Consider the following 25,128-nt stretch of genomic DNA (forward strand, 5'->3'; position numbering starts at 1 on the left):
TAGTCCTCATGCTGTATTGTTGACAAATGAATTAAATTAAAATAATCTTTACTCAGCACAGTCCTTTACTGCCTTATCGTTGACACATTTTTTTCATCAAAAAGTTAAAATGTGCAGACGAGTTTGCAGTATTTTCCTCCGAGAGGAATTTACACCTTTGGACTTCAGTCCCTCACAATCTGTAACAAAAGATGGATTTATAAAATGGACAGTGAGCTTTGACCTATTGAGATACACACGCCCTCCGAGTTATGATGACACATGCCGGCACAATAACTATCAATACAGCTGAAGCAACAGCAGCAGGTAATGACCCAGATGATGTCAATATTGCGTCTTACAGTTACCGTGCATCAAAGACACAGTTCACCGAATCACTGAAACAAGATTTTTATTTTTTTTAAAAAGGGAAAATGACATATTCAAATTCAAAGAGAAAACCAAAAAGGAAGGAAAATCTTATCTCAATCAATAAAAAAAACACAAGTTACAGACAATTTAGCAACTCTGGCACAGGAAGACAAAAGTAGCCAAGTGGCTTTGCAAAATAACCAAATATCAAAACCTATTTCCTCTTAACAAAACTGTACAAAATGAGTTCTTGTATAAATAAGATAACTGTTCACAAGCAGGGAGCAAGATGAGCCCGTCAGATTCTCAAAATGTCTGGTATTCACACGAACATGGTTCATACAGTGTGGAGCAACATGTTTCTATTATTTTGTATTAGAAAATGTCACCATAAGACAACATTCACGAGTTTTAAGAATGTAAAATACAACTTGAACTGCTCATTAGTAAAACAGAATTAAAAGCATGAAGTTATGACTGAAAATCAAACAAATTAGGGATACTCTATATTAAACAAATTAAAATTAAAAAGGGACATTTTGAAAATTCTGAGTGGGCAACATCAAACCACCTGTTTGGAAATCCTTTTTTTAGCAGCAAAACATTTTGAAGCTATGAAATAAGACATCAAATCTACATTAAAATGGACACAAAGAGCATTTTCAAATTGGTGTGGACCAAAAATAATAAGTGCAACTAGATTTTTCTATTTTCAAATATTGTGTGTAGAGCACACCATTGATCTCAGTATTTCTACAGTTTAACTGTAACGTACGCTTCTACACTTTTTATGATTCGAATACATTTTGGAGCAACATGACTTCCTGTAATTTTATCTTAGCTGACAAGTTTGTAAAAAAATTAGAAATAAAATAAATAAACACGTCATTGTAACAAGTGGTCATTTCATAGTTTCAAAATCCTGTTTTTGTATTAAAGTGATGGCTAATACATGGAATATCATTTCTCTGAACATATAAACAACATCCATGACATTTCCTTCATGGGGCACTGAATCTGAAAACCTTGCAAATCACTGTGTTATCTGGACAGGATATAAATCATTAAAAAAATAAAAACACACACACAAAGAAACAAACACGAAAGTGGAAGGAGAAGAAAAGACTATTTACAAAATTAGCTCTCGTGCCTGAAAACTGTCACCATCGTAAAAGCTCTGGAGATCTCCTGGATGTCTGCAGAGGCCAATAAAGTTCATAATGAGTCTGTTTCCATACGCACCAACACTCCATTACGTCTACGGAGGGAAACTCAGCTTAATGAACTCATGTCAACAAAACCAGATCATTTACATGTACTTTACTATATGACAGATAGAGTAGTGGCAAAAAGTTCCCACAAAACCTTAAACGGTGGTCTTAATGTGGACGTCACCGCCCTCGTTGTGATATTTCCCTTTCTGAATCTGTCAGAAGCAGAAAAAAAAAAAGGGCTTTTCATCCAGCAACACACACGACACATGACCGTCTACAAATGAGAGCAGTTTAACTGTGACAGAGAGCTAAAAGACGGGTGGCTACAACATCTTTGGTTGCGGAAATAAACAACAGAAACACACACACAGCAAAAAGTTGAGGTGTGAAAAACAGAATCATCAAACTGCGAGACTTAAGAAAGACGTTTTCAGACTGTGTTTATCACTGGACTCAAACATGGATGGTTGAAGCTCCTCGTAACCCAACAGCTAACTCGACCGACGCGACGACGAACTCGATGGCATTCAAACGAGCCTTTTGCCATTTCTGTAGTATGTACAACTTAGTGTCAATCCTATGAGAGGTCAGGCAGTTCATCCAGAGAAAACAATTAAGGCTTAGCTAAAACTTGTTTTTGCAGAATTTTGGATCACTCCTAAATTAACTCAGGCTGTCTCACTAAAGGCTGTAAGAATTGTCTTTAATGGCACTTCCATGGTCTAGTGAGCAGTCCGTTGTTAAACCATTATTTCTATTATCTACATATCTACAGTTTTTGATGTCTGCATAAATTAGAGTTCAACATATTTGGATGCACTGTGACGTGAGCTCCACTTGATAAACTGAAACATATCCGGGGCTTGTGTGCGCGAAGCCTCTTTGAGCGTCACCACTGACGCAGCATCAGTTTGAATCTTTTGGATCAGCACTATATGAAGGTGTTGTTTGGTTCAACTCTCCACTCTGAAAGGCCTTCTACAAACAGGCCCGACACAATGCGAGGACAGACGACACAAGGTTTGGAACGGAAATTCGAGTGAAAAAAAACAAAAAACAAGAGAAAAAGTGATGTGCACAAGAAAACAGCATCGATCCCTACGCAGAGACAAAAGAAACTAACGTCGACTCTCTGTAAAAAGCTAAAAACCTACAGCTAAAATCTAATCTACTTCAAAGATAAATTCATCAAAAACAAGGCAAATTAGCTCAAAAAGTTTTCAAGTGACAGACAAAAGAAAAACAGAAACATTTAACTTTCTACAAACTAAAAATCACAGACAGATAATCAAACTCAAGGGACAACAGCAGCATTGAAAAAAGACTTACAGCTCCCGCTCCTTCCAAACTAATTATTCTCAGGGATCGCGTTAGTCTCCTATTTGATTTCCCTCATCGCTTTTGCTAAGCTACATCTTAATTTAGTAACTGCATTGTTCTTTGTACACATACTCTTTCAGTAATCGAACTGCTCAGATCTAAAGCACGTTCATCTCATTCCTTCGACAGAGGATGAATTTAATGACACCTGAAGGTTTGCCAAAGCAAAACCGCTTAAAACCACTTCTCATGGACACGGATGTAACATGGAGTTACATCACAACCAAACAGGAGGACTATTAGTATCAACACTTAATGGTCCATATGGGACTTGAACTGAATTGAAAGTCATCAAAACTGCCTATGAGCCGAATATTAGAGCTCCTCGTTAAGTCAGTTTCACCACGTCTTTATCGACTACAGTATTAAATAACTTATTTTCAAGAAATGTTTGTTCCAATGATCTCAAAACTCTCAAAAGAAAGAAATATTACAATAATTCAAATATAAATAATTGATTGTCTTTTGTTCACTTATGGAAGAATGTAAAAAAAAAAGAAAACAAAAAGAGAAGATTTCGACTAAACTATAAACATTGTTATTATCATCTGTGCGTGAATAGAAATCTCTGCAGCAGTTACAGGAAGAAGTAGCTTTAAACGGTTTGCCTCCGACACATCAGACCAGCAAAAATGTTCTTTTTAAGTTTTTGAATCTGTACAAATGGATTCCTCCGCTGCTGCAAATAGAACGTCAAACAACAGACATCAGGAAATAAAAATAAAAAATTTGCATATTTTACAAAAAAATAAAAGACACATTGTATTTCAACTCTTCTTTGAATCACCCTGAAATGTCCAGAATGCTTTTTTTGTCTTAAAAATAAGAATTTGTTATATTACGTGCACAAAAATAATGCTCTGTGTCTTTCCTCCCCTCTTACGGTTTTATTCTCTTAGTTTTCTTTTTAACTTCTTGTTACGTTCCTTTTGTTCAGATATCAAAATAGATCAAAGCGTCTGTAAAGAAGATTCCCACCTTTGGTTGATCAACTCTTGAGGATGTGAGCAGGAAAGTCCAATGACATAAGTGTTGTCCTTTTTCTTTAAAAAAAATAAAAATACAGACACACACACACACAAACAAACACACACAAACAAACAAACACAGACACACACACGTGTTCCTTTTGTTATCCATGTTCAAGTCCGGGTGCTTGGTGATATATGGAGCACAGTTCAGCTGAATCCTGTTTGGTTGGATTCATCTCGTGCTCTCGGCCCCACCCTGCTGGGAGCTGCAACACACACACACACACACACACAAGTTCAGATGTAGTTACACCACAGCTGTAATGTTGCTTTCTACACACAAACACGCGCGCACACGCACACGCATACACACACACACACACACACACACACACACTTCAATCTTAAATTGGCTAAATGACCTTCGTTTGGAGTTTCCTCAGTTCGTGCAATAATACAATTAAATGCATTTTGTCAATATACTGCATTAAGTTGTACTTCTGTATGTTTTTCACAAAATCTGCTACTGACTCTTACAATAAAGCAGCCATGGCCAGTTTAAGCAAGTAGTTTGACATTTTGCTCATTCGCTTTCCATCGTTGGATTAGAAGATCCACACCACCCTCGTGACCGTCTCCAGCTATCGGCCAGTTAGCTTAGCTTTGCATGAAGACGAAAACAAGTGATAACAGCTAGCCTGGCTCTAGCCAAACTAAATCTCAACAATTGTGCCTTCGTGTGCGATCAGGCATACACACACATACCCATCCACGTTATCTTACCCCAACATCACTTTGCAGGTGAGACACTTAAAAGACATCAGCCTACATGTGTGTAATCAGCAGGACAGAGCAGAGAATCCGTTGCTGTCCTACCTTAGCTTCACTTGGTGTGTTGGTACGAGTAGTTTGTGTGTTCTGCGGGAGACTCCATAGCAACCTGTTGCTGTTGACCACCATTCTCCTAAAGAAAGAGGGCAAGTCTTTAGAAGGATACTCTACTTAATGGTTAATAATAAATGTGTTTCTATCAAAGACACAAAGAAGAAGACAGCCTGTATTTTCCCACTGCCCTCCCCACCGTCTCAAAGACATATGTCTTTGAGTGGATGAACTGAAGAACATCCAGACTTTACAGGTCTAAAAGCCAGTGCATACTGCAGGACGCATTTACTAAAAGACATGCTTAACATTGACCCAATTCTACCTTAACACCCGTCACTCTACTCCCCCTTCTCCTCTCCCACTTGATCTCATCCATCCAATCACAGCCAGACTTACTGCTGGGCCTCTTCCATTCATAAACCTGCCCTTTTTTTTTCTCATTCACTGTCTTGCTCATCCTGTAGGCTCCCACCACTATCACAAGAGCTCCACATTCCAACAAATGAGTCAAGACTTCCTGCAGAGCGCTCAGTCAGGAACCTGCTTCAGCACTAAAGCACAGAGACTGTGGAGCCAAACGTCTCTGTGACATGATTGAGACTCTCAAAGGCTCTTCCAGCTGAATAATAGAGGAGATAATTAAGATCTATTATTTTGGACGGCACGCTGCTATTTGACAAGAGGAAAATGACATGAGGAAAATGTTATTAACATTGATGCATTTGTAATTAATAGATTATCATAAATTATTTCACGGAAAGAGAGAATGACAAAGATATATTCTTTAAAAAAAATGAATAGTTTTTACACCACATCACCGTCTGTCATCTGAAAAAAAAAATCATATTCTTTGATGTAATATTAGTTTTGTATTCATAGAATTCTACAGGAGTCATCAATGCCACTACTCCAGCGTCTATCTGTCATAACATACAACGCAATACACATACAATACAATCAGTCAGCTGGCAGATTGAATAGTCACCTCCCCTTCATTTGTGCCTTTACTCTGCCCCTCCTTAAAATGCATACCAATGAGACCCGGCATGCTAAAAGCAGAAGCTTTTTTTAAGCACACAGATGTGTCAAGTTTGAGCAAATACGTCCCTATGAGAGTTAAATATGATTCATCCCCTTCATGGAAATATAGAATATAACCATCTGAGGTTGAGGCTAGCTTCATACCTCTACTGGGACACTGGAGGGAGGCACTGGGGTGTACTGGGGGATGTAGGTCCCCTGCATAGTTGTGTTGGCCGGAATATACTGTAGGGAAGGCAGAGAGGAAAACACAAATTGCGTGTAGTATTTGACATGAACAATAAATCTCGTAAATTTCAGGACATTTAGCTATGGGGACAATGTTCTGCCTTGCGCATCGCGTGTGTGTGTGTGTGTGTGTGTGTGTGTGTGTGTGTGTGTGTGTGTGTGTGTGTGTGTGTGTGTGTGTGTGTGTGTGTGTGTGTGTGTGTGTGTGTGTGTGTGTGTGTGTGTGTGTGTGTGTGTGTGTGTGTGTGTGAGACAGAGAGAGAGAGATTGGTACTGACTGTGCCCGTGCTGCCCATGGACAGGTGGCTTAGCTGCTGGGCGAGAGGTCCCATCATGGACGTAGACTGAATGGACATGGCGTGATCCATTGTTGGGGTAAGAACTGTACCCTATGGATGCATAGAGACACACACAAGAGAGACACAGAGTCTGAATCACTATCACTAATGGAAAGTGTTTAAAATCCATCACAAGTGAGCAAAACATACATAAATAAGTCAGGACTGTCACTGCAGTTTGGCTATAGGGAAAGGTTAACGTCTCAACATTTGGCTTGAATTCAACTCAGACCACCTCCCAAGGTCTTGCATGCTTCATGGTCTGCTAATGGATAGCTATCCCATCCGCCCAAGGCACATGGAGTGGCTAATTGGGTATATGAGGGGAGGAGATGGTGGTGAAGGAGGTTTACTCACAGCTGGCTGCATGAGGTATGACTGATGGTGCATCCAGGACGGGCTGTGTACCTAAAGATCAGGAAACATGTCATCAGACTCGTTATTGTAATGTCATTTGTAATGAGTTGCTGTTGCTTGCACAGTCCCATCAGAGCCCTTATTATCTAAGTTTGCAGAGAGAGATCCTGAAAAAAAAAACATGATCAGTCCTGTGGATGTGGTCCTCCCTCAGTGTCTGTGAACTTACACAATGAATTATTGGCATAAAGGCCGTTTAAAAAAAAAAGAAACGCAATGAAATGCCCCACCTGGTAGGATGAGACAGGAGAATGCATGTAGGGTGAGAGAGAAGTCTGGGCGATCATTCGGTTAGGAGCCAGACTGTAGGGTGAGGAGTAGAAGCTGCCGAACAGATGGAGAAAAGGAAACCGCAAACATGAAGACAGCCACACCATGTCAACAATCTCCAGCATTTCTCCAACTACATCAGCGCCATTTCTGTGTTCCTGCAATGCCCAGCAGAAGGCAGCACTTCACTACAGTTGGAGTACCACTCTTGCTTTACTGGCGGGCTGGAACTGTTTTCAGTCAGTCCACGCATACCACTCACCCATTTTGTAAGGCTGTGGGGTCATACGCAAGCGTCATTCCTCCCTGAGAAGACAATGCAGAGGATTCAGAAACAGTGAGGCCACGCAAACACCGGTGCAGTCGGCGCTAAAACAGTCATCTGGCGCAGAGCGAGAGCGACGTCGTTGCTTTAATTTCCAACAGGAAATGTAGCATATGAACACAGGAAGTTCCCTTTAAGAATGACGAGTTAAAAGCGGCCTCCTTACTGTATCGCCATCTCTCGCCCAGGGCCTTCCATTGTGGAGGTATTTCCCCTGGTTCTGCCTCTTCTTCTGACCTCCATCTGCAAACTTACATAATAAGGGCTCTGTGGGCACTGTGGAAGCAACAGATCAAACAAGAGAGTGAGTTCAATGGTCACAAAAGCACTGAGCTCTGGCACCAACAACAACAATACCAGGTTCCTTTAACACCAAACAAACATTCCACGCACCAGGCACTCCTGGCGGAGGCTTGATGAATTTGCCATTGAAATGCTGAATTATGGCCTCGCACTTCTCCGTGGATTCCATTCTGAAATACAGTCAAAAGGCAAATGTAATCCTGCTGGTGGAGTGCCGTTAATATTAGGATTGGACACCGGGTACTTTTTGTTTACAGCACAAACTGTACACCTCCGTAGGGTCGTGTATTGTGTCTGACCTGGCAAAGCCCACACCGCGGCTGGTCCCGTTGGCATCTCGGAGGATGCGTGTGGAAATGACCTGGCCAAAGGACTTGAGCATGCTCTCCAGCTCTTGTTCATCCATAGACACTGGCAGGTTGGAGATGTAGAGGTTGGTGGGGTCCTGCTCTTGTTGCTGTACAGGAAGTGGACATGAACGTCAGCTCACATACAGATCTTCTTTGGACTTACACGAAGAGATGTTGTCGTTTGAGATTGTTTTTGTTTCATTGCCAATATTGCCAGTCATACCAATAATTGTTGGTGCAAAAGACATCTAAAAGCATTGCTTTATTATTAGCTACTCTTGTTTACAACTTCACTGCTCACTTCACTTGAGCCCAAAGTACTTCAATTAATAACGTACTTGAACTCGCTTTTTTCTTCTTTTTTTTTTAAAGGTGTAATATCTAATTCAGCATAACACTTTCAAACATATTTGCTGATGCAGTGGCATTTGCAAATGAATTTTTAAAAATCACTTTCAAAATCTTTTTCCCATTGCAGAAGTTCCCGTGTAGGCAGTAGTGTGACCTGTCTTTACATCAGCGCCTGCCATCGCTCTTGGCACATTAATACTTCATCATATGCGTGCACCATGTCAAGCTTCATCTTGTAACGGGACCCGGTACGGATAGAATGTTTTTAAGCAATTAGTACCAATCAACTGAAACCTTGGACACTTTGTCACATCTATCATTGCCTCAACTACAGCTGTCTGGTTTTTAAAAATACACACACACACATAAATATACTGACACACGCAAATATGAATTTGTCTGCAAAGATTACGTCAGATATTTGAGAGGAATGTTGCCTAATTAAGAGATCTGGATAGCGGCGAGTAATGAGATAGTTCAGAGACTTATTTTGTGGCACTAGCTTGCAAGTGAAACCTTGTGTGACTGTGCAGAAGCAGACAGGAAGTCAGCCATGACTGAACTCTAAGGAGGTCAGAGAGCAACAGGAGCCTTGGCAACCGGGAGAAAAGGGGCTGGGCTAAAGAGAGAGGAAGGGAAAACAGAGAGTGAAGGAAGAGGATAGAGCAGAGGGAGGGTGGGAGAAGTGAGGAGCTTAAAAGGCTGATGTTTTGTACAGAAGAAGGGAACTGACAAGATAGGAAGTAGTGGGAGTCTCGAGTAATTTGGGTAATAAAAGAGGAGGATGACAGAAAAGAGGATAAATGAGTGCCTGCTGATTAACAGGCTCTTCTCTTTCATCAAAATATCCTTTATTGCTATCATTTTCCATTTTGTCCCCTCTCCCTAACTGCTATCAGAGAGCTCTGCAAACCAGTTTTTCACTTGTGCATGAAATTAACTGTCAGGCGCAAGTCAACGAGCTTTCTCAAATGAAGATTTACTGCCTTTATGAGTGGCCTCCGTCCTCAGCCGTGAGCCACCTGGCAAAGAGATCTTCTGCGATTGTCGTCATTTTGGGTGCGGCAATACGTCCGTTGTGTAACACAGTGGCAGAGTGCAGGGGGTCAGGGGCCAGATGAAACTAATGGAGTTAAAGGCTGCATGACAGAGGAAGAACTCACTCCCCTTTTATCCCTCAACCTCAGCTAGTACACATGATATCTCATTTCATATCCAAGCAAATATTCACATCACCTGTTGTTGATGTGAATGGGATTTGCTGAGGCGTCATAGTGCTATTTTTCTATGCCAAACCCTCGGTAAGCCATGTCTGTCTGTGTATTTTCCTGCTTGTATTGTTGCGCTGACGTCTGAGTTGGAACAGGGAGGTGCTGGGAAATAAGAAGCGATCTATTTATAACTCTGCCATGGTTCTCCTACCCCGTGTGCACTCCTCTGGGCCCGCAGCCTCAGGGCTGGGGTGGCCCATTCGGGGACTGAGCATGCTCGGAGGACGGCCAGTGCGAGGTGTGGCTGATTCTGTTTGTGAACAACACTCTGCAGCAGCCATGGTGAGGGTGCAAACAGGAGAAACTGCACTTGAGAGTTTGATATTAAGCTAATTTTAGACTCAATTCTTGTTTTTTTTCTGACCTAATGTGACCCAGTGACTCTGAAGCAGCTGTGTATATTTAGGTTTTTATAGTAGTTATCAACACCTCTGACTGAGCCCATGTTGTCTGGGTGAGTCAAGTCTTGGTGTCCAGTTGCACAGGTCGGGTATTGAGATACGCAGGATTGTGTGGCACTCTTACAGAGGAGGTGCAGAGAACTTAGACTCCGGGTTTAGTTGCACTGGACCGGCTCAGGTCAGCTGGCAGCGGGGATCTGTTACAGTTTTCCGGGGCTAGGCTTAGGGAGACCCTGGTGTTACATTGCAGTGGGTCTGTCTGGGTGCAGGACAGGGGAGGAGGGCAGGGACACTGGTGGTGGAGTGTATTAAGTGCTGGTGTCAGCCCCAGGCCTAGGCCCAGACGATGGACAATGCCAGCCCATTGTGCCTGTCCCATTGACAGTGGGTGTAGTGGCACCCTCCCCTGGGTTCCCTCAATAGGGAGCCTGAGAGGCAGAGGGATCAGCTTAATGGGCCGACAAGAGTTGCTTTGACTGCAGACACTTGGACAAAGACCTCAGAACAAGCGCTACAACGGGAGCAGGTTAGCAACATACACAGGGACGAGGGTGTGAGGGGAGAAGAGAGAAAAGGTGGCGAGGAGGGCGAGGAGGAAAGAGGAGAAGAAATTAGGGATGAAAGGGAAGGCAGTAAAGGATTAACAAAGCAGCAAGAGCAGTGAAATAACAGAAACTGAAAAAGGGAGTCATTTTGAGTTGAACAAAAGTAGTCTTCAATCAAGCCAGACCTTATCCTTCCATCAACTGTCGCTTATTGGCACAGGTTCACACAACGAACACACGCCTCCCTATAAAGAGCTAATCTTGCAGCTTTGCCAACAGGACACCCGCTGCCAATCTGGCCACTGCATGTCACCTCTTACATGACAGAGAGGGAGAAAGAGACTGTGACTCTCGTTGGTCAAAGTACAGCACGTGGCTCTTTGGAAAACAATACAGTTTTGAGAAGCGCCCGACTAGCTTAACCGGGTGGTGATGGGTGAATTTGGGGGCAAATGCGAACGTAACAGAGCTCGATAATTCTTACTTTGGCCATCTGAGCCTGGACCCCGCTGGACTTCAGAGCTGTAACAGCTTTCTGTGCTGCTGCTGGACTGTCAAAGTCCACAAAGCCATATCCTGTAAAACAGACAAAAACATATGAAAACAGCAGTTATGTTGTTTTGTTTTGGAATTCTGTGCTCCATACCACTCTCATATATGTCGATTACATATGAAGCTAAAGCCAGACAACAGTTAGCTTGGGGTTAACAGCCGACTCTGTCCACAGATTTTTGTTTCAACAAACGCAATATCACATGTTAATGTAAGAGCTTTTGAGGTGCTGGTGGCCGGATGTTTTGACAGAGCTAGGTTGTTTTGCCTCGTTACCAGTTTTGGAGCTAAGCTACGCTAACCTTTGCGGGCTGTAGCTTCATAGTTTGCATCATATATGAGAAAACAATCTTCTCATCAAGAAAGTGATTCAGTGCATTTGCCAAAATGTTGAAATACTCCTTTAATAGTCAAACATCCCAAACCACGGGGATAAGGGATGGCATCTCAACTCTCAATCAAAAAACAGTTAAAACGACAGTTTAACGCACCTTTACATTTGTTGGTGGTTTTATCCAAGATGGCCTTGGTCGACACAATCTTGCCATACCTGCAGAGATGACAGACAGGAAGACAGACAGACAGAAAGAACAGACAGAAAACAGGGTCAATGACAGAGGTAACTGAAGGGCAACAGGAGGAATCTGCTCCTTCCTCTGCATACCAGTCCTGCCACACTTCCTCAAGCTGACAGACTACAGGTGTTGACATGAACACGTACTCCTTCGTGCAATCAGTTGTGTCGTTTTAACACGATCTTGAGTATCACGGAATACTTTGTCTGCCTCCGCCCTTCTGTCTTTGTCCGCTGCTGGTGAAGGATGTACACTAACCCTGCTCCCTGGCAGACCGACAGTAGACAGCAGCCTGGGGCTAAAGAATATATGGGCTGAGCATGTCTGTACCACACACACACACACACACACACACACACACACACAAACAAACACCTCTCTACTAAATTCAGCTCTGCTCTGGCTTATTTTGGGCTCAAATTAAGCTTTAAAGTGTTGTCACTAGCAATGTCTGACTCGCAAATAGAAATATTGACTTTCAATGGAACAGAATGTATGCGTGATCCATTTAACACACAGAAGAAGTCAAAAGGGTGTACGAGACATCAGCCAGTGTCTTAACCTGTTACTTCGGTCCACGGTTGTCAATAGAAAAACATGACAAAGGCCGATGAGTAAAAGAGGAGTTTAAATGAAAGCATTGATGCAGTAGCATGAGACATCCATGCTATATGAAACAAGCAGTGTATGAGAAGTGCTCATAAGACGTGGAGACTAATAGACTGCAGCGTTATGAGTGGCTGCATCAGCTCTACAGTATAATAGACCTGCCCTTGTCTGGTGAATTTAGCCAGTGAGTTGCTCTGTTTGGGCGACATGGCGTCTGGGCGGAATGTACACTGTAACCTGATGCTTCACCCCTCCGCTCGCCTTCCTTCCCCCCACATCCTGCTCCCTCTCTCTGTTTTTCCACCCTCACATTGCAGCGCACCGCTGGGTCCTACACTCCCGCCTAGTTTTTCAGTGTACATCTGCCCAGATGACTCAGTCCTGACTGGACGGTCATGGCAGCAACCTGTGTAACGGCTGACACCGGAGTCTTAACTGTAACAGCTAAAATGTTGAGGCCTTGGCTCCTCCAGGTCTGTAAAATGTACAGATACATTCAGACCATGCATGTTTTTGGGAAAGAAAAGCAGTAGCAGATGTATATGTGAACCGCAATCTCAAGATCAGCTTTAACAAAACGCCACAGCTGGATTTGTGCATGAATCATTTGTAGGAAGTTAGCATTGGGGTATTTACTGAGCTATTCTATATCGTAGAACAGAAAGTTAAAACCACAGACTTTTAACCAAAAACCCATGAAAAAAATAAATAAATGTAAAGACAAGGAAAGCGGAAGCGCAAAACTAATTTCCATGTTTTCGGACTCATTCCTGCAGCTATTACCATCAGGGCAGATACATTAAAAAGGACAACAATTAATAATTCATCATCCGCTGCCACATAGCCAGATGACCTTTCCATACGCTATGTTTATAGTTTCCTACTCCCATATAAGCAACCTTCATGTAATTTAACCCATTCGAGCCCAACTGAAATTTTACATATCCCCGAGCTTCTTGAGCATGTAGAAACACGCACACACAGTGTACTGTTTATTGTTAGAAAACTGTAAAGAATGCCAAAATACATTCCTCTTAACTGCTATGAGGCACACATTACGCGGAACTGACTTGCACAACTTTGCTTGCAGTGCATTTCAGGAATAATCTCTTTTGACTGATATTAAGCCTCAGAACGCACTCGTTTGAAAGATCTTGTATGGTACACACACAAATCATTTCCTCTCTTTTTAGAGACACTGTTCCTTCAAGACCTATCACTTGATGTACTTTGCTGAGAAAATTGGCAGAATATAAAAAAATAAAGAAATAAAGGGACCACCTTGGTAACCTCGTGGTTACATCACATGCTATAAGCACAACGTCCCTGTTTCAATTCAGGCCGTGGGACCTTTTTCACATGTCTTGCTCTTCCCCCATTCATACGCCTTCCTGTGTTAAATAAAGCCACAAATATGATGACAATAGATCTTTAGAAAAAAGAAACAAAGAACTGCAGAGCACAAACAAACGTTTGGTTGGTTGTTGACGATATACACACACAATACATACACTATGAATGCAACTCAAAATATTTTAGTTGAACACATCTCATGGTTATTTGATGATTCTTTTTGTTTATTCCTTTGTCCAATAATCAAAATATCAATAAATGTTTGGAAAGAAAATATATATCATCAAAAAACAAAGAAATCTATGTCTAAACAAAAGCTTGGCCTGCTGATTTTTCTCAATTTAAGCTCATACCTTCAGATTGAAAAACACTGAAGTCCTATTGATCAGTTTGACTGATTAGAAGCATGACAAAGAAAAACAGAAGCTGTGTTTCATGATTCACCCACTCGAGACACCGGGAGAGTTCACAGGTCTGATGGCAGCGACTCCGTGACCTTCCGCTTACCTCAGTCCCTCTGCAGCAGAACAGCAGCCCACCACACGGCGGAGGCCACAGAGACTTAAAAGACAGCTCTGACCCATATATACGGCCGTCTGACATTCTTTCCCAGCAGGCCGTGCTACTCTTCCCAGAGGTAGCCCTCCCACCCGCCCTTCAAGCCTCCGTCCTCTCTCATCTTCTCTCTCAGCCCCACAATGACTTCTCTGTCAGTCCCCTGCTTTTACTCTGGAATCGCTGAGGTTCACATACCGACCGTAAAGTTCAGACTTTCTTTGATTGTTCCTGCTTTGACAATGTGTGTGTACACTCACATATAACCAGATGCGTGCTGTGTACATTTGCGCTGTGGATTTGATGTTTCTGAGGCTTCCTTGTGTAGGGTCAGAGTGGCTAAACTGGAGAATGACGCAAAAAACCCTCAGAGAATGGGGCTGTGGTGTTTGTTCTCGTGCTTGTTCAGGGAGGCGAGTTGTTACTGTGAATGACGCGTGGAGATGTATGGCTAAAGTTCACAAATCCCTTCTGTGACATACAGCACAGCCCTGACCTGCGGCAGGCCAAACCAGTTTGTTTGCTTTGTTGCTAGTTTTATCAGAGTGTGCGCATGTGGGCCGACATACTGTAGAGGGTTGACTGTTTGTCTCGGGTAAGTACGTCTGAGTTCACTGCTGAGCCGATTCAGCCTGAAAGGTTAGATCAGGACATGCTGTACCTTTCTCTGGCCCCTTCCTTCTTTACCCCGTCCTGTCCTTCTCCCAGCTCTCTGCATTCGTTCCCTCTTTCCTCTAATTCCCTCTAAGGCTCTACCGCTTTGCTGTCAATTTCTAGTGTTTCCTGGGAATGTTCGGATTGAATCAAACGGACTTCAGTTGCGGTAATTCAGCATCCTTATACAGAAATCACTTTTCCTTCCTTCCTGCATAAACGGCTCCTTTTTCTGAACAACAAATGATGTCCTTAAACTATTTAATTTCATGTGTTCAACAGATGAAGAGCATGCTCCAGACAGCACAGATGTTATCTGCTCGACGTCACGTATAGTACGTGTAGTAACTTGACCTCTCTCTGCAAGAGCGCAAATAAGTGTATTTCCCAAAATGTTCCACTAATCACTTCTAAATTAGACTCATGATGTGGAATTCTTGAGGCTCAATCCGCATAACACGTCTGTGTGACATTACATCCTTTCCAATTTTTATTAAAAATAACTCACGGCTGGCAGAGCTTGACCAGGTCTTGGTCCGTGGTCCCAGGATGAAGGCCGCGGATGTACAGGTTCGTTTTACTCAGCTGTTCCCCTCCCACGCTGCTGTTGCTGCTACTGTTGTTGTTGGGACTTGGGGGTGCCATCTGATGGCCGGAGGACACATAGGTCTGCAGCAAAAAGACAGAAGCCAAATTAGTTGACCGTGCGCCAACACACAAAAGAAGTCATTGCGAAAACACATACAATTCTTTAACACCAACATTCGGCCAAGCACAGCATTGGAAAAGCGTGAAAACTCAAACGAGTGTTTTGAGACATGGAAAGTTGTCCTGCGCCGAGACTGATGGTTTTGTGGAAGCTGCGAAAAATAATGTCGTACAGCCCTCATGTCAACACTCACCAATAGTGCTTTCTGAGGGGAATGTGGCCCCTTATGCTATCTCTGCGTTGAGTAACTTCTTTTTTTACTTTTGGAACCACAAACAAATGTTGCAGTGCAAATCAAAACCAAAGCTCTGAAGATGTAAAACTAACATTGAGTCAGTCCGATGATGCAGAATTAAATATAGACGAGATGTGAGCAAGTTTTATACTCCAGCTGCTGTTCTCATATTATTTTACTTGTAAAAACAGGTATTTATAAATAAATTTGATCAAGCTTGAATTTCAAAATCGTCCTTAACGCAGAAGAAGGTTCAACACTGTCCTTCTGACATTTCCCTCTCAAACAGTATCTGAGATTATCAGCTGACAAGATCACGAGTAGCACAACGGAAAAACAGGGGTCAGTTCAGTCCACATCACATACAAAGTCCATTGATCAAAACAAGGAGAAATTTAAAGAGATGTGTGACAAAAGCAAAGCAGGACTTTGTTACTACACGACAATACCGTCCGTCATGATCTGATATCAACCTCTGCTACAGAACCGTCTTCTTATTTTCAGGTTGTTTAGTTTCAGCAGTCCACAAGGACTTAGCGCCGGTGAGTACTCGTCGTAAACTATGGCAGTCAACTAATCGATGACTCGCGGCTAGGAACATGAAAGGCTGTTGCGCAACAACCTCCTCTCACGATTGGGATTGTGGCTCTGTTTGGAGAAATCAAAGAAAAGGTTGCGCAACGTTTTCATTCAGTGTTGCACATGAAGGAATACAAATCAATATATCTGCATGTAGATGTGAGGACGGAACGTCTCATTCGAGAGAGCGATTGGACGGAGGACAGAAGAGGAAAATGGGTTCATTTCAGGGGAGAGGAGAGGGCCACTGAGCAGACTGCTGCTGTTTAGGAAAAGCCCCGCAGGAAGGCAAGGTCACACCAGGACCACCAGCAACGTCAACCAATCCCGCTAATTAGACGCCGTCTATAAGGCAGGGAGCCCCTCTCGCACAGCCCCTCTGACCTCCAGCAGCCGCTTCAACAAGAGGCTCTCTGAAGATAATCCCCTCTTCCTCTATGGCTGAAGAAACCACAAAATGTTGCATGTTTGTTTGTGTTAAGTAAGATGGAGGCACCTTGAGGAGAGGATATATATATATATATATATCTGTGTGTGTGTGTGTATATATGATGGTAATGGTTGGATGGATGGTTGGAAACACAACAAAAATAAAAATCAACCTCTTTTATGACTGCATTATCTTGGACCAATGTTTCTTCTATCATGTCAGTTGTCCTGTGAATTTGAATGATAAATAAGGCGCCATCTCTGTCCGACTAGAACATTTTCAGGGCCAGTGGAAAACATACAAACACTGCACAGGCCTGCCAATAAGAGTTGATCTATCTTGTCGCATGGTGATGAGTACATTTTTGGAGGAAGCTCATTTGTGAATGAAAGAGCAGTCAGCAGGGACCTGTAATCTCTTTCACCAGAGTGCCAAGTCCCAATCAAGCTCCAGACTGTACCAGGACACCATTGCAACATAACCCCTTCAATCACCAGTCTGCAACCACACACACACACACACACACACACACGCACACAAACCAAGCACAACACATTCATGCACACACTTGTAGCCGACTGCTGTAGATTGCTTGATTGATCCGCATAATATCTTAAGTAAAATATATAATTTATGACCTTTAAAGTGCTGATGAAATTATAATCATGAACATCCCAAACTGGACTAACCAAGTAAAAAGATGTGAAACGGCCCCGCTGGTGTGTGATTACATGTCAGGCTACTTCAGTGTCCTTATGCATTTGATCTGCATGTGCCACACCAAGTTCTTTCTCCTTTTTTTTGGATTAGCAGATCAGTAGTTGCTGAGAGAGCAACAAGAGCTTTGAAACAAAGAAGGCACGTATATAATCTAGGGCCGCAATAAACTAAGTTCCCACCTCTGGGAAATTATGAGGGGCCAAGGTGATGTCTTCAAATTGATCGTTTGGTCCGCGCAACAGTCCAAAATCTAAAAAGATATTAAATTTACAGCGACAGAAACCACAGAGCAGCAAATCCTCACATTCGACAAAATACAAACAGTGAAAGTGTGGCGTCTTTGCCGAATAAATGACTTATTGTCTGATTAACCGCTAATCATTTAAAGCACTAATCATTTGAGCCTATTTACCAGATGTGTAGATCATTAATCAAACATCCCCTAACCTCAGAAATCTGTTTTAGCCAACTTCATCAAACTAAAAGTAAGAATAAATCTAATGACTTCCATTAATTCTACATTCTAATGACAACTGATTCAGGACTTTCTAATATTAATAGATAGTCAAAGGATTACAATCAGGTATTTCCTACCACTGACCCATTTGAAACCTGAAGAGACAATATGGGTTTTGATGGATTTGTCGCTTTCCTCCTCTGCTGAACCGCTCCAACTTCATAACAAAAGGCGAAATAAAATCTGAGTGGATATTTTTAGGACCAAACTTAAGATAGAAATCAGGAACACTTCTATAAATAAAACCATTTCCTCAACTTTGATGTAAACTTGCATCAATGATCTGAAGCTGCCAGGAAGTGTCTTTCTCAATTACAGCATGTTGCGTTTTAATCTCTCAATACATCAAAAATGTGTTATAATCTTGAGTTAAAAGTTCAAATAAGCTATCAAGAGTAAGTCATTCACACGACCACTTTAAGCGCCTGCTACTGTATCTCTGCACAAATCTGTTTCGCTGTCCAACCCTCTTTTGAGTCTCACTCCACCTCTGTTTTCATCTCCCTCTCTCCCTGTGGGGGCTTCTCCCGCCGACCCCAGTTTGACCCACAGAATTCCATTGATTTCCTGGATGTTGGGGGGTCTGCTTGCCTTCCCGCGTCCTGGCTGCCCGTCTTCTCCTCAGGCAGGAAAAGAGCCATGGCCGTCTGACCAGCTGACATACTAATGCACAGATTTATAGCCCTGGCTGAATGAGGGCGCAGCTTCCGGCTTGGATGGAGTTACGACGCTGAGCTGCCGCTTTGCACCGGCTCCACTTTAGGACTGACAAGGAAAATGAGTCATGGGGAAAAACAGTTCGGCGCTTTAAAACCTTCACTTCTGAAGCATCGACAAACATTTTGCAAAAGCTTTTTGAATTCTAAAACAACAGCCTTTCCCGTTTGCCATATTGATAAAAAATAATACGGAAAACATAATATTAAAACAACCTATTTATCATACTACTATATTTTATGGAAAAATGGGAAATAGTCTTTTTACATTAGGCCGGGTTAGGTGAGGACTGTGTGTCTAGTAAAGCGGTAAGCTGCAGTACGGCAGCAGGCAGGAAATCCTCTGTATCTGCTCCTGATCTTATCACACAGCCATCTGAATGAGGAGCTCTGCATTCCAACCATGTGACAGGGACACCCAACTCACGTCCAGACTCGTTCCCCAGTCCTCCTTCCTATCCGTCTCCAACACTCCCCCTTCCTTTTGTCTTTTATTGGCACCTTTTAAATCCTCGAACTGTCTGTCTCTTAAAGTTGCTGCACATGCACAGCGCAAATTGCACATGCGTGCCCCGGCTTTTCAAGCTAGGTCAGGTGGCCAAAGCCGTGGAGCTTGGAAACAGATACCTACAAACAGTGTCCCCTCCGCTCCGCTAGAGTTCTAACAAACTGTGAGGCACACAGAGTGTCTGGCATCACTGCAGGACTTTGCATCGGATTTCTGACAGCTGTGCTTTCTCCAAGGACTCTGACTCTCTCTCTCTCGCTCTACCTGTTTACCTTGGCCGGTGCATGCGGACACATTAAACGAAGAGACAGATAAACATATAACTGGCGGAGGGCCAGAAGGACAAAGGTGACTGTACAGGAGAGTTTACTGAGGACAGTCACTGCAGCAGAACAGCTGGTTTAATACACACAAACGAAAAAAAGTAGCCCCGTAGACAGCAACTTGTATGTGTTGTGTATTTCCTGTTGTGAGTTGGTAGAATTAAAAAAAACTTCTTTTTTTTTGCTGGCGGATTCGCGGGCCACATAAAATGACGTAGCGGGCCGGATTTGGCCCGCGGGCCGGGAGTTTGAGACCCCTGCTTTACACGGAGACCGACCAAATTTGATTTGAGGACATTAATTCTATTTGTTTGAGGAAGGAAATGAGGTGCTGAGTCAGGGGAGGAGCAGCCGGCTTTCAGCACAACAGAAACCAAAACGCCTCGGCCATCACGGCGCGTACACCTATCGGCGTGTTTATTTTGTGATCGGCTTCTTATTTTGTGTACTCGTGCACCTCAGGTATGGCTGAATGTGAGCAAGAGATAAAGAGAATGAGGAGGAGGTGGATGTGGGAGGAGGAAATGTTAGGAATCACAACACAGGAACTTGACCTCGCTGTGAACTTTAGCTCCACAAAATAGAGAAGCACTAAAACAGCTGGAGGAGCAATTTTACATTCGTTATTTCGGGCCCTTTTTTCCTGCTTCATTTAACTCACCCAACTTCTGAAATAAAAACCAGTGAGTGGCCCTATCGGCTTATCGGGCTGCAACTAACAATTGCGGTCATTATTGAGTCATCTGCTGATTATTTTCTTGATTATTCGATTAATCGTTTCGTCTACGAAATATTAAAAGTAGTTTCAAAAAGCGTGCATCACAAACTCTTCAAATTGCTTGTCTGGCCATCATTCCAAAACACAAAGATATATTTACGATCATCTACAACAAAGGAAAGCAAGAAATCCGTACATTTAACAAGCTGGAATAAGCTTAAGTTTGGCATTATCAAAACAGTTGCAGAATGCTGTTTTTTAATCGACTAATGGATTTATCGCCTAAACTTTGCAGCTCTCACACTTATAAAAACGTAGATGATATTGGGAGAGGCGTTGATGCTTAAAATGAGGACAGCTCATTTTACACTGAATGATTCAAGACACTGTCTGTATTGAACGGTTACCTGGACAATGGCCACTTTGTCTGTACTATACATTTATAGTACATATAGTCAGAAACAACAGGGACCAATTCAAAAGAATGAAACCGCAAGTACTGACACTTAAAAGACGGCACTCCTGATTGCTCATACAGTGCACTTCCTTTTACAAAGTGACATTTAGCATATTATCGGTCCCTCATCAGCTAAAATGGCTTTCTCTGATCGTTTAAGGAAGGATTTGTTTGTCAAATAGTCTCCTCTTGGCAACATAACGAGGTCCGACCTAGTAACAGCCGAAGTAAAGAACTGCACATTAATGTGTATTCAGTCAAAAATGCAATGTGAGTTCATTCAAATGAATTGCAAATGGTGTATGTGTGCAAGTAAGTGTAACAGAAACAATTCAAACTGTTTTCCCCAGACTGGCACCGGTGTTGACATCAGATCTGGGAGGGATGAGCAGACAGGCGGTGCCCCAAGATCACAGAAAGACAATATGTCAATATACTTTTTCCAAATGCCAATTAGAGTTCAGGAGCTCACAGCCTCCCAGATTGAGAGAAGCCGCCCGAGCAGAAGGACAGGAGGAGCGACTGTGAATCCAGTGGACGTGAAATCACAACATAATGCCGCCATGTATAATGAAGGAGCTTTTATCATCACTTCTAAGCCATTGTGGTCCATAGAGAGAAGACACACGATACGGGGCAACCGATCTCATGCACCACTCAGGAAGAAGGATTATGAAGCCTTTTTGAAATGCAGTAAATTCAGCTTTGCCATGTAGCTAATAAAAAAAAAAGGTATTTCATTTGTTTTCCCACTGCTGTAGGTCTACACCACATCTTGTTCAGACGGTCCTTCCCTCACGTATCGGTTACAATCGTAACAATGTCAACATTGAATGTAATTCTGAGAATGTAGTCACAATGGGAAGGTGGGATTTGTCAAGGGGTGGGGCATATTCCGCTTTCGGATGGGAAACGAGGAAAAAAAAAGAAAAAAAAAAAAAAAACTTTGCAAACTTACGCGGCAGTGGAGACAATGAAGAGCTGATTAAACAGCAGATACGATTGTCCGGACGAAGAGGCAGAATTCATTTTGTACCATGTTCCCCTCCGCGCACCCTACCCCCACCTCCACAAACACATCCAGGCCCCGGGACGCGCTGTCCCAACACTGTACAGTTACCCATAAAAGTTGCTCTCCACCATTGACTTTTTTTTTTCTTTTTTCAAATGAGTGACATCCTTTACTGTAGTACACACGCACAAATACTACGAAATAAAACACCAGGCGTCCAACATGACAGGACCGGGCGGTACGTACCGACCCACCTACACAGCCCGCGGAGCACGGCGGCTCCATACGCGGCGTTTTCACTCCACCAAGTCTGAAGTTAAATTCAGTACGTTTCGCTTTTCAAGGACACTGCAGCTCACTGTCACAAGCCCCTTTTTTTCCTGCCGCGACAGAGACGGGCGTGTTGCCCTGCAGGGCGAAACAAGCCCAAAATGAGGGGGGAACCCGAAAGCGTTTACCTTTTTGCTGTTTCTGCTGTTATAGCCGTTGTATGGGTTGATTCCTGCCCTTGGCGGTACGGAGAGCAGCATTTTTCTCGGCGCTATGTCCGGAGCGGCGAGCACAGCCCAGGCTGCCAGCTGACGTCAGCAGCTGGGGAAGTGAGTGCCTGGAGTCCCGCTGCTTGACTGCGAGTGGTGCTGCTGCTGCAGCAGGACGGGGGGGGGGGGGGGGGGGGGGGGCTCTGCTGGCCCCTGGGCTCGTTTTAGGGGCCCTCCACACGGCCTACAGGGGGGTCCGCAGAGACCAGGGGGATTAGCTGGACTTCACTTACCGCACACTGTTATTTGGAGAATGTGGAAGAAGAACTAAAAATAAAAAAAACGTCTCAAAACTGTGACTCTTAAGCCGAAACCAGGTTATGGCATGCTGTGTTTTTGTTTGGGGGTCTTTAATTGGCTCCTTGACCCCACTTCACTTCATCAGAGATATTCATTTTGTCTTGGCTTTTGTCGCCTTAAACAAGCAAGACATCATAATCACTTTTATTTGCATTCAAATATCACAGAAAAAAACATAAACTTTATGCAATATCTTATATGATATGATATCACATTGGGCTATACATTTACAATATCCTATAGCTATATGACTGTGACTAACATATTTAACTCATTATAGGTATAGCCCCTGCAAAGATACGTTTTTGTAGCTATTTTTTATGGTCGACATCATTTTTAAAAATGTGACTACAAATCTCCCAATGGTTTAAGCCAACATATAAAACTCAAAATGTCCAAGCGAGTGTAAGGTCATTCATGATGGAACATGCCAGACAATTTCAGCGTGACATTGTTTGTGCTCTATATTTAATGCCTCCTCTTCAAAAATATTGGATCCGCAGAACAATGCTAACAATGCTGATGACAGCATTAAGACTCCTTATCTGTGTTAATACTACAACGCCTCTACCACCTTTTAACCCAGCCAGAGAGTGTGAAGCTTCTTTGGTTTTGCCACTTTGCTCATAGATATTTGCTACACAAACAATAAACAAGCTGTAACAAGTACAATTCCCAATAAACATATTTGAACATGACATTTCAGACAGTTCATAAAGCAAAGCCAGTCTTTATTGGAGCACTTCCAATTCAAAGATGAATTGATCAGTAACAATTATCTGCTTTCTATCTATCTATCTATCTATCTATCTATCTATCTATCTATCTATCTATCTATCTATCTATCTATCTATCTATCTATCTATCTCTCTATCTATCTATCTATCTATCTATCTATCTATCTATCTCTCTATCTATCTGTCTATCTCTCTATCTATCTATCTATCTATCTACCTGTCTGTCTGTCTGTCTGTCTGTCTATCTACCTACCTGTCTGTCTGTCTGTCTGTCTGTCTGTCTGTCTGTCTGTCTGTCTGTCTATCTATCTATCTACCTACCTACCTACCTACCTACCTACCTACCTATCTATCTATCTGTCTGTCTGTCTATCTATCTACCTGTCTGTCTGTCTGTCTGTCTGTCTGTCTGTCTGTCTGTCTATCTATCTATCTATCTATCTATCTATCTATCTGTCTATCTGTCTGTCTGTCTGTCTATCTTAAAATGAAAATCAAGCCAGCTACAAAAAACACATGCAGCAGATTGAGGTCGAGACATGTTGAGCAATTTTGGTCATGTGTGGAGAATGCCTGTGTGGAGATATGACCCACTTCTTGTTTGTGTTGTCATGGTCAACTGGCCTGCAATGGATGACACAGGTTGTTTATGTGATGAGGATGATGAGGATGATGATAATGACAGGACTAAAACTGCCTGTATTTTCACTTTGTCTGTTGAAAAACTCAAAAAGCTGTATATTGTTAATCCAAAACCCTCAAATAATATACTTGTTACGTGTAGTGTTTAGAAGTATCTTTGTAAATACACTGATTAGTTTGGGCTTCCAAGCAGAATAACTCTGTAGCTTGGACTTTTCTCTGGGATTTTGCCTCGTCTAACGTACTGCACAGGAGCAACCGCTGATCAAAAGTCCGTCATATAGTTTGATTTCTGCTGCCCTACATCTGATTTAAACTGCTGGTGATCCTGCTGCCTTCCTACCACACAGACCATTATTTCTTCCATTAACATCGTGTGATTGATGACGCGGTGTCACACTGGTGCAAAGCAGCTTCACACGAGATAAAATGAGTCAGAAGTGAAAGCTCTTGAGGTGTAGTCAGAGGCAACCATCAGCCAAGCCAACCTAAGATAAACATCTGCATGATGCAGCGATGTGGACTGGACTCATTGTGTGAAGCAGTTGGTTCAGCACATCTGGTGCGCACACTCAACGTGTCCTGCAGTTCCCTCTGAAGGTCACAGACGAAAGTTGTTAAACAGCAGACACACACACACACACACACACACACACACTACGGGCACTAAACGTAAACATTTGCCATCGGAGTGTGAATGAGCTGTGTCCTGAAGTTACCTTTCACATCTCATCCTCGTCAGTGACTCTGGCTTCTTATACTTCTTCTGCATTGTATACTGTATCGCCATTGGCTGGGAGATGTTTCCCAACGATGCTGAAACTTGATGCCTAAAATGCAGAGGCATTCAAAGTAATCAGTGCTGGTTACACTCAAGCACTGGGTATTAATTACACGACAAAGCATTGCTGCTATCTCGGGGTAGCCTGAAGTAACCTACAAGTCATATGCTGTATCAATGCTCACTATGAATAGCATTGAATATCATTTCATGATTTATGCCCAAAGCGTGAATCAGTCTTAACTTCCTCTCAGAATCTATGAGCC

The 25,128-nt window shown here is 42.7% G+C and overlaps 1 protein-coding gene across 2 annotated transcripts; it reads right to left on the minus strand.

The window, feature by feature from the left end:
* Positions 1-374: 374 nt before the first annotated feature.
* LOC306775357 (RNA-binding motif, single-stranded-interacting protein 2-like) lies at positions 375-22,446 on the minus strand. 2 transcript variants are annotated; one of them, XM_079265721.1, is made up of 14 exons: positions 22,322-22,446; positions 15,448-15,608; positions 11,685-11,743; positions 11,126-11,217; positions 8,023-8,180; positions 7,814-7,893; positions 7,587-7,696; positions 7,358-7,401; positions 7,056-7,149; positions 6,766-6,816; positions 6,349-6,459; positions 5,987-6,067; positions 4,793-4,880; positions 375-4,182 (listed from the first exon to the last, which is right to left on the minus strand). In XM_079265721.1, the coding sequence occupies exons 1-13, from the start codon at positions 22,391-22,393 to the stop codon at positions 4,800-4,802; spliced, it is 1,194 nt and encodes a 397-aa protein (XP_079121847.1). In that variant the 5' UTR covers positions 22,394-22,446; the 3' UTR covers positions 375-4,182; positions 4,793-4,799. The 2 variants fall into 2 exon arrangements, with proteins under 2 accessions (XP_079121847.1, XP_079121848.1); XM_079265722.1 differs by lacking the exon at positions 5,987-6,067.
* Positions 22,447-25,128: the final 2,682 nt, after the last annotated feature.

Source organism: Melanostigma gelatinosum (genome assembly GCF_949748355.1).
Source record: "Melanostigma gelatinosum genome assembly, chromosome: 3".
NCBI classification, from domain to species: Eukaryota; Metazoa; Chordata; class Actinopteri; order Perciformes; family Zoarcidae; genus Melanostigma; species Melanostigma gelatinosum.

Bases quoted from the DNA above. Each gene is read 5' to 3' on its own strand.
- LOC306775357 (XM_079265721.1), bottom strand. From the start codon at position 22,393: ATGCTGCTCTCCGTACCGCCAAGGGCAGGAATCAACCCATACAACGGC. The intron at 8,181-11,125 runs GTAAGAATTATC...CTTCCTGTACAG, and splicing joins TCCAGGCTCAGATGGCCAAA to CAACAAGAGCAGGACCCCAC. The intron at 7,150-7,357 runs GTGAGTGGTATG...TCTGTTCGGCAG, and splicing joins CCCACAGCCTTACAAAATGG to CTTCTACTCCTCACCCTACA.